Genomic DNA, 16,533 nt, shown 5'->3' on the forward strand with positions numbered 1-16,533 from the left:
TGTTTCTCATAAAGTGTTCTCATAAGGAAATGACATTGGTTAATCAAGAGATTCTCATATTTTCTTTTTTTAGAAACAGGATTTCACTATGTAGTGCAGACTTAGTGATCCGCTTGCCTAAGTATCCCAGGGCCGGGTTACAGATGTGTGCCCCGACTCCCGGAGGCATATTCATACTTAACACTTTAACAACCATTATGCTTCCAGCTCTTCCCTAGTGTTTTGATTAGAGTAGACACAAATTCGTTGTCACAGCCTCCTTCTCCTTGCTCCGGAAGGTCGAAAGCTGAAAGCTTCTAGAATAGGCCTCCGCGTTCCACTTAGCCCGAACTACATCTCCCGGCAGACGTTGCGCCCCACCTCCGGCGTGACGCGTGGCCTGCCGGGAGCGGGCTGGGAGGCGGCGGCCCGGCCCAATGGGTGCGGGCTCCCGAGGAGAGGGCGGAGGAGAAGAGGAAGCAAGCGGGGCCGTGGGCCGCGTCCCCATTCATTGCAGTGGCCTGCTGGGTCGGGGTGCCGTGTTTTCCGAGCCATGGAGGCGCTAATCCCGGTCATCAATAAACTGCAGGACGTCTTCAACACGGTGGGCGCCGACATCATCCAGCTGCCGCAGATCGTCGTGGTGGGAACGCAGGTGAGGTGAGGCCGCGATGGCGAGGCCTGGCCGGGCCGAGGGCCTGCGGGTGTCCGCGGGAAGGAGGCCGCCCGGTGCTCCCCTCTGGTCTCGGGCGTTCAGCGGGCCGAGTGGCCCTGCAGCCTGAGGCCGGGCGCGGCTTGGCCCAAGGGCACTCGGGGGACGCGGGCGGGCGGGCGTGTGAGCGGCGGTCGCTTCCTTCCGGCGGCTGAGGACGCGGTCGGCTCAGGGCTCGCCGTGGGGCCGAGGGGTAGCAAGCTAGTCGGCGGCCCCGGAGCGTTACAGCGTCGCAAGATTAAAGACAGTCCCGTGTGGAGTTGGAGTTCTGAGGTTAGGCAGGAGCACCAAGTTTGTCTTGTACCACTCCATGACTTTGGTGTTTATAGTTTTGTGGCTGTGACCCAAATTTGGCATAAGATTCTCTGGCCTTTTCACGTGGGGTACTATAGATGAGCCAGTATTTTGTTTTTTACGTGAAAAGAGTGTTGAAGAAATAAATATCTAGAGTAACGGAGATATGTGAGATATTCTGTCTCTTACTCCCCCCCCCCCCTTTTTAACCGCTTGTTTTGGGCTGAAAAGGAATAACAGAACTTTGGGGTGGGGGAGTTGGGACAGGTCCTACCCAGTATTTCAAGGTGGCTAAGAATTCACCATGTAGCCTGAATTGGCTGAAACGTGCAGTCCAGCTGCCGCAGCTCCCTTGACGGACAAGCCACCACTCCCAGATTTCTTTATTTTTTTTTATTTTTTTAATTTTATGTGTGTGAATGTTTCGCCTGGTGTTACAGACGGTTATGAAACTGCCTTGTGTGTTCTGGGAATTGAACCCGGGTCTTCTGGAAGAGCAGCCTTTGCTTTTAACCTCAGGCCATCTCTCCAACCTCTTAATAATACAGATTTTTAAGTGCTTCCGTTTGTTAATAGTGTTCTCTTCTGAGGCGATGATTTCTCCATATTCCATGGGTTGCATTGTTAGGGAAAGTGCATAAATATTACGATAGGAAATAGATCAGAGGATATCCATACACTTCAAACACTCCTGCAGCTTATTATTATTTATTTGGGCTTTAAATGGTTAAAGCAGTAGAGATAATTTTTGGACCATTTGCTTGGTCTCTTTATAGGGTTAGTATAGATTCTATTCTGTCAGTCATGTCTGCGTATTCCAGCTTTACCATTTGAGGATAGCAGTTCAGTCTTTGAGTATACCACAAACAATATTTTTGTTCTTACTGAGACCATTTAGTAGGTCTCTAAAGATTTTCAATGATACGGTATTGCTCATTGTAATGAGATACTTATTTTACATGCCGGCATCGGTTTCCCCTCCCTCTGTTTATTTCTAAGTTTGTTTTTGTTTTTTTTTAATGTTACGCGTATGATTTATCTGCATGTGTGTTGTCATCTCATGCTTGCTCTCTGGAAGCCGGAGGAGGCAGCTGATCCCCCTGGAACTGGCAACGTAAATGGCTGTGCATGCTGGGAACTGAACTTGGGTCTTCTGCAAGAGCAACAAGTGCTCTTAACCGCTGAGGCATCTCTAAAGCCCTGAGAGAGTGGGACTTTTTTTATTTTTTTTTTAAGTAGTTTTTGTAAATAAAATTAGAAAACATGACATAATTAATTTTTTCATGCTAATTGAGAATTGTTATGTATTTTTTTAATTTATTTATTTATTAAAGATTTCTGTCTCTTCCCCGCCACCGCCTCCTAATTCCCTCCCCCTCCCCCAATTAAGTCCCCCCCCCCCTCAGCCCGAAAAGCAATCAGGGTTCCCTGTCCTGTGGAAAGTCCAAGGAACCCCCACCTCCATCCAGGTCTAGTAAGTTGAGCATCCAAACTGCCTAGGCTCCCACAAAGCCAGTGCGTGCAGTAGGATGAGAGCAGAAACTTCACATGGACTCTAAAGAGATTTTCTAATTCACTTTCACTATGCATCAGTAAAAGAATCAGGGAAATGGTGAATCAGTTTAAATAATTTAATATCAAGATGGCTTTTCTTCAGTAGATGGGCCAGAGCCTTGGGAATTCATCCCAGTTGTGATACTTACACGCTGCTTCTCTGTGTTAATATTAGAAATTTTCAAAGGATCAATTTTTGACTTGACAGGTTTTTTTTTCCACCCTCTGTCCAGTTCCTTAGTATCTAAATTTTTGTTCTTTTTTTATTCAGGTACAAAAGAAGTAGAGTTTAGAAACTTTAGTTTCCCCCATGTTTAGCACTAAATCATCTTTCCCATTTTTATTCCAATGATATAGAACAATAAAGCACATAGTTCATATTCTTATTTAATGGAGTAGTACAGTGAGTGAGTTCCAGACATGCACATCCATAGCTAGACTCTATTTTCTGTTTTTGTAAAGACAGGAAGAATCTCTGTCTTTTCAATTAAATTCCTGCCTGTTCCTTTCTGTTGAGTGATTCTCAAATAAGTGTATGAAAAATCATTTTGAAAACAAATTTCCTGGATCCTATTCCTAGATGTTTTGATTTTATAAATCTGAAGTGAGCAAGGTGACATGAAATTCTGATAAAATCTGGTTCATGTATTCTAAACTGAAAAGTTATTAGTGAATTTTTGAATTTTAAAACACATAGTATTGGAAAAAGAATAATTTGGGGTTTTCTGAGTTTACGAGCACAGTGCCATTCAATAATACTGATTTGGGTTACATTCATTTTCTTTTCTTTCTTTTCTTGTTTATTTTGAGAACGGATTTTACTATATATCTCTGGCTGGCCTAGAACTCACCGTGTAGACAAGGCTAGCCTTCCACTCAGAGATCTGCCTGCCTCTGCCTCCTGAGTATTGGGATAGAAGGCCTGTGCCACCACAGGTAGCACCTGGGTAGCATTCTTGGCAGCCTTTGTCAACTTATAAGCACACCGGACCTTGACTGCTTATGTCGAGCACATAATTTTAACTCCCGACTCCCTTGGGTTAGGAGTTAAAGGAGTTGGGGAGAGGGAATTGTGTTTAGAGGTACCAGCCACTTATTCTTTATTACTTAGCTAATACTTTGTGATTTCTGAGATAGTCTGCATGGAAAGAAAAGCAAATGGGGAGAGAAAAGATTGATACTTTTTAGACCATGTTGTATTTTGCAGGCAGAAAAGAAGGTAAGATTTAAAACAAGTTCTGTGTCTCAATGTGGGACATTTAATCACTATTTTTAAAGCTGAGAATCAGGAAGAGCAGCCCTATAGGTGTATAATCCAGACCTCCACCGTTTTGTGCTGACGTTCCAGTGCAGATGGCCTCAGCCCGAGGCTGTGGCTTAGTGTAGCTTGTGGTACATTTCCTTTGCCTTTCATTTCAGTCATTTCAGCACTCCTTCAATGATTGGGACACATCTAAAAGGATTTTCTCAACCAGTTTGTAAACTAACTTTAAAAAGTTTAACATTTAGCCAGGCATTGGTGAGATATACTGTTAATTCTAGCACTTGGGGAGAGACAGGTGGATGTCTGAGTTTGAAGCCAGCCTGGTCTACAGAATGAGTTCTGAGTCAGCCAGGGCTACACAGAGAAACCCTGTCTCGAAAAAAAAGAAAAGAAAAAGAGAAGTTTGACCTTTAGAAAACTGAAATATTTACACACCATAAAGTCATAGTGAAGTGCACATTTGGTGACTTTAGAGTAGACACGGACAGAGTTGTGAAGTTAGTGCTACTTTTATTCCTAACTTTGCTGTGCTGGCTAGTTTCTTGACATAAGCTGAAGTCATTCAGGAATAGTGAGCCACAACGGAGAAAATACTGCTATCAGATTGGACCAGAAGTGAGTCTTTGGGGCTTTTTTTTGATTAAATAAGTCTGTGGGAAGTCCCAGCCCATTGTAGGTAGTACTGCTCCTGGGCAGGTGGTCCTGTGTTCTATAAAAAAGCAAGCTGAGGGAGCTGTGCTGAGCAAACCAGTTTGCAGTTTCCTTCCATGGTTTCTGCTTCAGTTCCTGCCTTTAGGATCCTGCTCTGAGTTCCTGCTCTGATTTATCTTCATGAAATAAGCCCTTTACTCCTCAAGTTGCTGTTGGTCATTGTCTTTTATCACAGCAGAATAAAGCAAACTAGAAACTTTTTATTGTCCCATAAAGAAACCTTTACCCATTAAGGATCCACTCTTTCTTCTTACCTTCCCCCTAAATCCTGATAAGCATTAATCTACCTTTTGTCTATAGGTTTGCCTGGTGTAGACATTTCATATAAATAGAGTTCTATGATACGGTCTTTTGTATTTAGTTTCACTATCCCAGAATGCCTGTCGTGGTATGCATTAGTGTAAGTTGAGTATCTTTACTGCAAAACGGTCTCAAGTGCTCCAGTATCCAACAATTTTAGTGCCGACATGATGCCACAAGTATAAAATTCCATGCTTTGCTTTGTGACAAATAGATTGTGGTTAAAGTATAGACACAAGTTAAAAGAGTGGTTAAGAGTGCTGTTTTTGCACAACAGGTGTCTCACAGCTGCCTATAACTCCAGCTGTAGAGGACCCAGCACCTTCTTTCTGGCTTCAGCGGCTACCGCACACATGGCATCACTCATAAACATATACAATATACATATAAATAAACATAGCTCTTTAAGAAAACTACAGGTACATTAATGTATTGATATACATGAAGCATACATAAACTGTGTCTAGATTTGTATCTCATCTCGTAAGATACCTCATATACACATGCAATATTCTACAATTCTAAGACTCCCAAATCTGAAATGCTTCATTTTTGACCCAAGCATTTCAGATAAAAGAATTCAACATGTTTTTTTTTTCTCTCTCGATCTCTCCCCCCCTTTTGGTTGAATAATACTCTTCTATAGATTTGCTGTAGCTTATTTATCCACAGCCTGCCTTTTAGTAGTATACATTTAGTAGTATTATTAGTATAGATAGAATATCTTTGAAAGACACTGGTTGTTACTGTGTTTTTGCTAGTATAAATAATTTTGCTGTAAATATTTGTTTGCCAATCTTTGTGTGGACAATGCCTTCAGTTCCCTTGATTCTAGGAATAGATTTGTTAGTTCAAATAATAGCAATTATGTTTAAGTTGTTTTGCTTTATTTTGTTTTGTGTTTCTGAGACAAGGTCTTGCTGTTTAGTACAGGCTGACCTAGAACTTTATGGTTGTACATCTGCCTCTGACTCCTGCGTTTGGGATTACTGGGGTGTTTCACCTTACTGTGCTCAAATTAATCATTGTAAAGACAGTTCAGTGGCAGTTAGCACATCATTTTTTTTAAAAGATCTGTTTATTTATTACATATACAATGTTAGAAGAGGTCATGGGGATCTCATAGACTGTTGTGAGCCAACTTGTCGTTTTTGGGACTTGAACTCAGGATCTTTGGAAGAGCAGTCAATGCTCTTAACCTCTGAGCTGTTTCTCCAGCCCAAGTTAGCACATTCTTAATGTATATATACCACCTGTCTCCAAAACATTGTATTGTAAAAGAAAACTCTAGTCCTTAAGTAGTTGTTCCCCATTTCTCTTTATGTTGTTCTACTTTATTTTGTTTATGTTGTTCTACTTTATTCTCTAGATTTACTTATTCTGAATATTGTATGTTAGTAGGATACAGTGTATGATAATTTATGTCTGGCTTCTTTCACTTAGTATAGTTTTTTTTTCATGTTGTAGTGTGTACCAGTGTTTCATTCCTTCTAAAGGTTAAATAATATTTCAGTATATGGATAAATGACCTTTTGTTTATTCATTCATCCCTTGATGGGCACTTGGATTGTTTCTGTTGCTCTAAATAGTGTTGCTCTGTGTACAGGTCAGTTCTCAGTTCTTCGTGAGTAGCTAGGATTGGAACTATAGGCCATAAAACGTCTACGGTGGCTGCACCATTTAAAAATTGTCACTAGCTGGGCAGTGGTGACACACACCTTTAATTCCAGCACTTAGGAGGCAGAGGCAGGCAGATCTCTGTGAGTTTGAGTCCAGCCTGGTCTACAAGAGTTAGTTCCAGGCCAGGCTCTAAAACTACAGCGAAACCCTGTCTTGAAAAACAAACAAAATTAAATTAAAATTGTCACTAACAGTATAGGAGGACTCATCAGTATTTCTATCCTCATCAATATTTATCTGTCTTTATCCTAATAATGTGTGCACACTGTGTCGTTGTAGGTTGGCTTTGCCTTTCCTTAGTGCCTAATAATCCAAAGCATGTTAATGTGCTTGTTGGAGTTGTCCTTTTATTGTTGAATTGCTAGAGTTCTTTATAAGTTGGATACTAGGGCCTTACTAATATGCTTGTAAATACTTTCTTCTCCTCAGGAGATTGCCATTTCACACTGACTAATTAATGTTTTTCAATGCACAGAAGTTTTTGATCTTGATAAAATTGATCTTTTTCTTTGTTGGTTAGACTTCTGACATATTGCTAAATTCCAAGACATAGAGGTTCATTATGTTTTCTTCTCATGTTTTTAGCTTGCCTATTTACCTTGCATAGGTTTTTAACCTATTTTCAGAAAATTTTTGTCTGTGATGGGGGGCCCACCTTTATCTTTTATATATGCCTATTTACTTGACTAAGCACCATTTGCTTAGGAGTTAGTCTTCTGTTCATTGCATAGTATCGGCATCTTTCAATATCAGTTAACCATAGATATATGGGTTTATTTCATATGTATACTCTTAGGTCCTTACCACACTGCTTTGTTTACTTTGCTCTTATTCTACATTGTTTGGTTATTTGGGCCCCATTAACAATCCATGTGAATTTTAGTATTAGCTTTCTTATTTCTGTAACTAAGATTATTTGGATTTTGACAAGATGAAATCTCTTTGAGTCAAATCTAATTCTGTAGCTCAGTCTGACTTTGAATTATCAATCCTGAATCAACTGCATGAGTGCTGGAATGATAGGTAGCACCACTCTGATTGGTAGTTTTTCTTTCAGCGCCTTGAACCAGCCCATTGCTTAACTTTTGATGGGCAGTCTACTATATCCATTATTAATCCTACTGAGGATTACTTGTACTGGTGCGTGAGTCATGTCTCTGATTAACTGTTGTTGTTGCTCTTGGTCTGCTCTTCTACAGTTGGATTCTACTCTGTCACAATGACTTGTTCTGTCTCTTATTTGTATGGAGTTAGACTGCTTGTTTGTAGACTCAGGGTTGTATTATGCTTTTCTGAAAAGTGGGGTGGGGCTCTGTTCTTAGGACCTTGAGGCTTGAACCCAGGGCTTTGTATGTGCCAAATGCACAGTTTAAATGTGAGTTATGCCTCTAGCTCTATGGAGTGGCAGTTTTTGTAGATATAAATTTGGTCTTATCAAATATCTGAGTCTTTTATGATCCATAATTGTATAGTCAATAAAATTCTTTACTGATGGCTGTAGTATAACATTTTAGAAAGCCTGGACTATGGGAGTTGACATGTTAATATTTTGAGCTATGTGTGCATTAGTTATTCAGTGTAAAAAGAGTACGTTAATGTCTCATTTCTTATGGGTCTGTTTAGGTGGATGATCTCTTTGTTTAACTTTGATGATTTGGCTCAATCTAGAAATTCCTCTATTTCTTTTTGGCTGTGTCAGTCAGAAACCACACTAGGCCCTAGGCCTTTAAGCTATAGAAACTGTCTTCATGACCACATGTACATTGCAAAGGAGTTTCTAAGTAATCATGCCTTATATTTTATTGTGCACCTGGAATTGGAATGACTGTTGCCTGGAAACTGTTTTCCAACTTGTACTGTATTTAAATATGCTGACAGTAAAACCATCTGGCATCAGACTTTCTAATTTGATCCAAACCAACTAAGTCAGGCAAACAAAGTTTTCATTCTCACCAATCGTTTCCCTGTCTGCCATGGTGCTTGCTGGGTCCCCTTCGATGCCCTGATGCCTGTGATTAACTCACATGGGACAGCTAGAGGAAATGTGTGTACAGTGCAAAAGCCGAAATGTAATAAACGCTGAACTTGTGTTCAAGTATATGAAGAATATCCATGGAACTGTTTTGTGGCATTCTAAATTTCAAATCAAAAACTTGGAACATGGTCACACCCAAAAACTGAAACATTGGTATGAATAAAGAGTCTTATTATAAACCAGTAAGCATAAAACATTGCATTTGAAAAACTGAGAAAGCCCTTGAGCCAGAAGGCATGCAAATTGAAGCAGACTGTTAATGACCGCGTATTGAAGTAGCAAAGTTCAATGACCATGTATTGAAGTAGCAAAGTTCATAGCAAACTGAAAGTAATTTGGCTCAGTCTTATTTACACAGCCTAACAGCGCTTAAAATCTGTATGCTCTTAAATGTAGCAGCTTAAATGAAGTAGGTCTAAGAAGCTAATAAGTTACTGGAGTCTATATACACCCATACAGATTGCATCAATTTAAATAATCATGTGTTGGGTTTTTGTTTTGGTTTTTTGTCAACACAAACCTAGGGAAAGAGGGATTGAGAATATACTTACCTAAAATTGGCCACTGGGTGTAATAAGAGGCCACTTGTTCATTTCCCGATTGCCCAGACTCCCGAAATAATCACACATAAAACTATATTATTTAAGTCACTGCTTGGCCAACCACGTAACCGTATTGCTAGCTAGCTCTTACATCTAGAATTAATCCATTTCCATTATTTCTTTTCTTTTTTTTTTTTTCGAGACAGGGTTTCTCTGTGGTTTTGGAGCCTGTCCTGGAACTAGCTCTTGTAGACCAGGCTGGTCTCGAACTCACAGAGATCCGCCTGCCTCTGCCTCCCAAGTGCTGGGATTAAAGGCGTGCGCCACCACCACCCAGTCTCGTTTCCATTATTTCATATTTCACCACGAGGCTTGTGGCCTACTGGCAAGGTTCCAACCGGCAGTTCGTGTCTTTCCCCTCTGGCGGCTCCATGGCATCTCTCTGACTCCTCTTACTCTCTCCTCCTCTTCTGCTTGAAATTTCTGCCTTGTCCTATTCTGCTAAGCCACTGGCCAAAACAGATTTATTCATTCGCCAATAAAAGCATCACATAGATAGAAGGACTTCCCGTTTCATCTGGGAAAGTCTGTAGGACATTTTCTTAATGATTGATGTAGGAGGACCCAACTCATTGGCGATGGTACCATCCCTGGGCAGGTGATCCTGGGTTATATAAGTGGCTGAGGAAGCCACGAGAGGCAAGACAGTAAGCAGTGTTTCTGCATGGATTCTGCTTCAGTTCCTGCCTGAACTTCCCTTCATTCTGTACCTTAACTATAAGCTAAAATAAAGCAAAAGGGATTTCAAACTAAAATTAATCAGAAGAGATAAAGAGGGACATCCCATTCTAACCAAGGGAACAGTTAGCCAAGAAGAAATTACTATCTTAAAGATGCATCAAACTCAGGAATGCCCAATTTTATTAAAATTGTACTACTGGGGGGCTGGAGAGATGGCTCAGTGGTTGGGAGCATTGCCTGCTCTTCCAAAGGTCCTGAGTTCAATTCCCAGCAACCAATGGTGGCTCACAACCATCTGTAGAGTGGTCTGGTGCCCCCTTCTGGCCTTCAGGCATACAGACAGAATATTGTATACATAATAAATAAATAAATAAATAAATAAATGAATGTACTACTGGCCCCAGTAATCGAGGCGCATGCCTTTAATCTCAGCTCTCGGGGAGGCAGAGGCAGGTGGATCTCCGTGAGTTCAAGGTCAGCCTGGTCTGCCTAAGTGAGTTCAGGCATACAGACAGAATATTGTATACATAATAAATGAATGAATGAATGAATGAATAAATGTACTACTGGCCCCAGTAATCGAGACGCATGCCTTTAATCTCAGCTCTCGGGGAGGCAGAGGCAGGTGGATCTCCGTGAGTTCAAGGTCAGCCTGGTCTGCCTAAGTGAGTTCCAGGACAGCCAGGACTACAGAGAAATCCTGCCTTGAGAAAATAAATAAATAAATAAATAGTGTGCTGCTGGACGAGTAGCATCAATCCACTTACAGTAAAGGACTTCAGTACCTCAGTTTCTCCAGTAGACAAGTCATCTGGATATGAAATAGGTAGAAATGTGAGAATTAATTGACATTATACATCAAATGGACTTTAAAGATATCTACATAATATTCTATTCAAACACCAAAGAATACATATTCTACTCAGCAGCACATGAAAGCACATGGAAGACCACATGCTGGTCTACTTTAGTCTAAAACAAATAAATAAAAATTTAAAAGTTTGAAAGCACTCCTTGTGTCCTATCTGAACACGATGCAATAAAACTTAAAATTTACAGGAAAAAACTCTAGTAAATAGCAGATTCATAGAGATTAAAGTACTACTTTCTAAATGATAATTAAATCAAAGATGAAATCAAGAAAGAAATTAAAAAAAAAAACCTTCCTAGAACTAAATAAAAATGAAACGAGAACAACCTTGTGGCAAACAGAAAGCAGCCCTATTTGGAAAGTGTGTATTTCCCAAATAAATACATACAAGGAGGCTTTTTTTTTTTTTTAAAGAATGCCCAGTGTTAGTTTGCCTTATTTCTAGCCAGCTTTTTTTTTTTTAACTTAAATTATTCCGTCTATCTTTTGCCTCTGGGCTTTTATCTTTCTCTATTTCTTTTTACCTTTCTTTACTTCTTAGTCCATGACTTGCTGTGTAACTAGGTGGCTCATCTCTGGAGTCCTCCTTTTCTCACGCTCTTCGATCTTTCCTTCCCAGATTTCTTCTCCTTTTTTTCTCTCTGCCTGCCAGCCCCACCTATCCCTTCTCCTGCCTGGCTATCGGCCATTCAGCTCTTTATTAAACCAACCAGGTGTTTTAGACAGGCAAAGTAACACAGCTTCACAGAGTTAAATAAATGAAACATAAAAGAATGCAATGCATCTTTCCATCATTAAGTAAATATTTCACAGCATAAACAAATGTTACATATCTTAATATTCCACAACAGGAGTGCAAATAAATGGCTTAATGATACAACACAAAAAATTATAAAAACAAGAACAAATTAAACCCATTCAAAAGCAAGAAATAGTAAAATCAGAGCTGAAGTCAATGAAATTGAAGCAAAAAAAATACAAAGATTCAAACTAAGCTAGTTCTTTGTGAATTGGAACAAAATTCACCAACCCTTAGCTCAACTAACCACTAACAGACACTAAAGAAATTCAGAGTATTATGGAAATATTTTAAAAAACCTGCACTCTATAAAATCTAAATGAAAGGGTTGATTTTCTAGATTCATTGAATTCACTGACATTAAGAAGTCAACAGCCCATAACAAGTGAAGAGATTAACATAGTAATAAAAAAGCTTCCCAGCTTTTTTTTAAGGCCAGGACTAGGGCCAGATGGATTTGTAGCAGAATTCTACCAGACTTTCAAAAACAAAACAGCCAATAGTTTTATTTCTTAAACTATTCAGAACAATAGAAACAGAAGGAGAACTCCCAAATTCCTCCTCCAAAGCTTGTATCAGTCTAACACCCAAACCACATAAAGATTGAACAGTAAAAGAAAACGGCAGGTTATATTCCTGAGAAACATATACTAAAAATATACAATAAAATAATTGCAAACAGGATGCAGAGATACTTTGAAAAGACCATATACCTGTGTGTATATATATATAATTTTCCCTGAAATGCAGGGATAGTGAACACTTGCAAGTCAAAAAAGGAAATCACAAACATGTACTAAAAGACAAAAATCACATGGTCACCTTCAAAAGATACAGAAATAACCTTTGAGAAAATTCAACATGCCTTTGTGATAAAAGCCCTAGAGAATGTAGGGCTACAGGGAACACAATAAAAGCTACATGTGAAAAAACTACAGCCAACTTCTTCTAAATGGAGAAAAACTTGAAGCAATCCCACAGTCAGGAACAGAACAAGGATATCTACTATGTCCACTCCTTTTCAATACTGTGCCTCAAATACTAGGCAATAAGCAAGAGAAAGAAATTAAAGGGATATAGGCAGGGAAAAAGAAATGAAAGTATCCTTGTTGGAAGATGATACTGTAGATTAGCCACCCCAAGAAGTCTGAGAAAACTTCTAGAAGCCATAAACAAATTCAGCAACATGGCAGGATACAAAATTAGCTTGTATTCATCAACAGCTTTTCTGTATACCATCAACAAACATAACAAGGAGGTCGTGAACACAAGAGCCTCAAATTATAAACGCAACCAAGGAATTAAGGGCCTCTATAATGAAAACTTTAAACCTTTGAAGAAATAGAGAAAGACACTAAAAAATGAAAGATATCTTATACTCAATGGTTTAGTAGAATTAACATTGTAAAAATGAACTTGGGAGGCAGAGGCAGGTGGATCTCAGTGAGTTCAAGGCCAGCCTGGTCTACAAAGCACTTTCCAGGACAGCCAGAACTGTTACATAGAGAAACCCTGTCTAGAAAAACAAACAAACAAAAATGACCATTCTACCAAAAGTTATTCATAGACTCAGTGTAATCCTCATCTCATTCTTAGCAGAACTAGATAAAACTATCGTGCAAATTCATACAGAACCACCAAAGACCCAAGGTAACTAAAACAATCCTGAGCAAACAAAACAAACAAACAAACAACAAAGCCCTACAATGTTGGAGGGATTGCAGTCCCAAATCTTAACATATATTACAGAGCCATAGTAGTAAAAACAATTCAATATTGGCACAAAACTAGACATTTACACCAATGGGACAAAATTAAAAACACACATGAGCATAAATCCAGCCACTTAGTATTTAACAAAGACGCCAACAACATATGCTGGAAAAATGAAAACATCATCAAAATATGTTGCTGGGAAAATGATTCCACATACAGAAAAATGAAATTAGACCTATGTCTATCACCTTGCACAAAAATTAACTTCAAATGAACCAAAGACCTAAACCTGGAACCTAAAACACGGAAACTGCTAGAAGAAAACTTAGGCCGTGCCCTACATGATAGAGATGCAGGAAAGGACTTCCTGAATGCGACTCCATTTGCCCAAGAATTAAGGCCAACAATTGACAGGTGGGACCTCATGAAACTAAAAAGCTTCTGCACAGCTAAAGAAACAGTCAGGTGGGTGAAGAGAAAGCCCACTTCTGGGAGAGACTCTGACAGAGGATTAATACCCAGAATATATAAAGAATAATAAAACAAAAAACAAATTTATTCTAAAATTGGGACTGATACCTGAATAGAGAGTTCTTAAAAGAAAAAAAAATGACTGAAAAAAACTAGAAAAATGTTCATTGTCCCTAGTAATTAGAGAAAAGAAAATCAAAACAACTTTTAGATTTCATCTTCCCTCCAGTCAGAGTGGCAAAGATCAGTGGAACAGCTGAAAGATTTATGGCAGTGCGACCCTGGCAGGTCCATGGCTGGTGGGAGACAGATACTCCATACAGACAGAGCTTGGGTATAGAGTTTATGTAGTGGGTATTGGGAAGGGTATAAGGGTAAGGAGATTATGGAGGGGGGAGAAAGAAGGGAGGAGGGGAAGACTGAAATCAGTTTTCAGCTTGTCTTGTTGGGAGGGGGAATTGGGCGTGGGCGGAGCTTGTCTTTTAAAGAACCGGACCCGAAGGTACCCAGGTTGAACAGGGAAGCTCAGCAGAATTATAAGAACAAATAATAAAGTGGGGTTCAAGATTGAAGGGTCCTTCGTTCATTGTTGGTGAAACTGCACACTTGTTTAGCCACTGTGGAAATAAGTTTGGAGAATTCTCAAAATCTAAAAATAAACCTACAATATGATCCAGCTATGCCACTTCTTAGCATATGCCTAGCAGACTCGACATTATACTCCACAGGTACTTGTTCAGCCATGTTTATTGCCTCCTTATTCATAGTACTTAGGAAAGGAAAACAATCTAAATATTGTACAACTGAGGAATGGATAATGAAATTGGTATATGTATTCTGTGGAGTGGGATTTAGCTGTAAAGAAAAATGAAATCATGAACTTTGTAGGTAAATGGCTAGAAATGTGTGTGTGTGTGTGTGTGTTTGTGTGTGTGTGTACATTTTTTTTTAAGTGAGGTAACCCCAAGCCAAGAAATACAAATGCCACTTTCTCTAGAAAGGCCAGCACCAAATCTTCAGCTATGAGTAACATAGCCTGTAGTTACATCAGAAACTAGGAAAGTAAACAAGGACCATTGCTTCAGTAGGGGGATTGGAGAGCAATAGAGAGGGTAATATCAGGTTACAAGTATTCTGATCATGAATCAACTCTTAGTTAGGGTTTCTATTGCTGTGAAAAACACAACTTAGGGAGGAAAGGGTTTATTTAATCTTACAACGTTCAAGTCATATTCCCTCACTGAAAGAAGTCAGAGCAGGAAGCTAGAGCACGGACCGGAAGCAGCAGTGGTGGGAGAACACTGCCTTCTGGCTTGCTCCCTGTGTGTAGCTCACTCAGTATGCTTTCTTATGCAGCCCAGGACTACCTGCCTATGGGCGGCACTGTTCCGGGGAGCTGTGCACTCCCCATCAGTAATTAATCAAGAGAATGGCCTACAGACTCACCTATAGGCAATCAGATTGAAGTATTTTCTCCTTTAAGGTTTCTTCCTCCAAACATTATTGGCTTATGGCAAGTTGACAAAAACTAACCAGAGAATTTAATGCCTGCTCACTACATTAAAAATATAGTTAATAATGTCCCATTTAAAGTGAAATAGTTATGTATTATTAGTACCTATAGCATATAGGCTTTAAGATTTGCTTAAGAGAGTGTCAAAAAGTAGAATAATTTGATTGCCAGGCGGTGGTGGCGCACGCCTTTAATCCCAGCACTCGGGAGGCAGAGGCAGGCGGATCTCTTTGAGTTCGAGACCAGCCTGGTCTACAGAGCTAGTTCCAGGACAGGCTCCAAAGCCACAGAGAAACCCTGTCTCGAAAAACAAAAAAAAAAAAACAAACAAAAAAAAATAGAATAATTTGGAGCGAGGGGCTGTTTTTTATGTATTTTAAGTGTGGGCTTTTGTTTTCTCTGAATTTGAGCTGTTCAACTTGTGTGTGTTTGTTAGTAGAATCTGTTTAGAAAGCTCATTTATTTTGCTCTTGTGTGTTCTGTTTTCAGAGCAGTGGAAAGAGCTCAGTGCTGGAAAGCCTCGTGGGGAGAGACCTTCTTCCCAGAGGGACTGGTGTGGTCACCCGGAGACCTCTCATTCTGCAGCTGGTCCACGTCTCACCAGAAGATAAACGAAAAACAACTGGAGAAGAAAATGGTAAATTTCAGAACTGGAGTAAGAATTGTTTTAAAATGTTATTCTGTTTTTGTCTATTTTTAAGATAACGAATTTCAAGTAAAAAGTTGGCTAGTAAATTGGAAATAATGGCTATAGCAAAATCAGAAATCTTGTGGAGTGCTTTTAATCTTTCATATAAAACAATTTTTATTGATTGGAAATGCTGAACAGTTTTTGGTAATAGTCCCTTTTGAATAATTCAGCTTAGTAAACTGTCTTTAAATAGAAATCAGTAAAAAAAGTTCCTATTTTACTTGCCATTTTTTGGGCTTATCATGTGCTCACTAATTTTGATGATACTTTCCATTAGTCCTAAGAGAAGGGCTATCTATTACTTATAGAAAAATTTCTTGGTTTTGTGAGGCAGGATAGTCTAAATTATCTTCAGAATCTAAGGATGACTTCAAACTTGAGATCCTCTCTCCTCCTGCATCTACTGAGCACCTGCATTACAGATGTACTGCCATGTCCAACTGTAAGAAGAGATTAAACATTTAAAGTATTACTAATTTGTGTTCTTCTTAAATATAAGGTTCCCCTCTATAGCATGTACTACTTGTACTTTTCTTTTTGTTTTATTTTGTTTTTTTGAAACAGGGTTTCTCTATGTAGCCCTGGCTCTCCTAGAAATCCCTCTGTAGACCAGGCTGGCCTCGAACTCACAGAGATCCACCTGCCTCTGCCTCCTCAGTG

At 39.5% G+C, this 16,533-nt stretch overlaps 1 protein-coding gene across 8 annotated transcripts in view; it reads left to right on the top strand.

The window, feature by feature from the left end:
* Positions 1–388: 388 nt before the first annotated feature.
* Positions 389–16,533, top strand: part of Dnm1l (dynamin 1 like) — a 45,634-nt gene continuing 29,489 nt past the window's right edge. For 6 of the 8 annotated variants that reach the window (XM_041678379.1, XM_041678381.1, XM_041678377.1 and 3 more), the window contains exons 1-2: positions 400–634; positions 15,672–15,819. In XM_041678379.1, the coding sequence (XP_041534313.1) occupies positions 533–634; positions 15,672–15,819 (250 nt within the window). In that variant the 5' untranslated portion in view covers positions 400–532. Of the gene's footprint in view, positions 635–15,671; positions 15,820–16,533 lie in introns of all 8 variants that reach the window. The other 2 variants (XM_041678384.1, XM_041678385.1) reach the window with 1 other exon arrangement.

This window comes from Microtus oregoni, unplaced genomic scaffold (genome assembly GCF_018167655.1).
Source record: "Microtus oregoni isolate MIOR12 unplaced genomic scaffold, Mior012 000029F_ref0000214, whole genome shotgun sequence".
Classification (NCBI taxonomy): Eukaryota; Metazoa; Chordata; class Mammalia; order Rodentia; family Cricetidae; genus Microtus; species Microtus oregoni.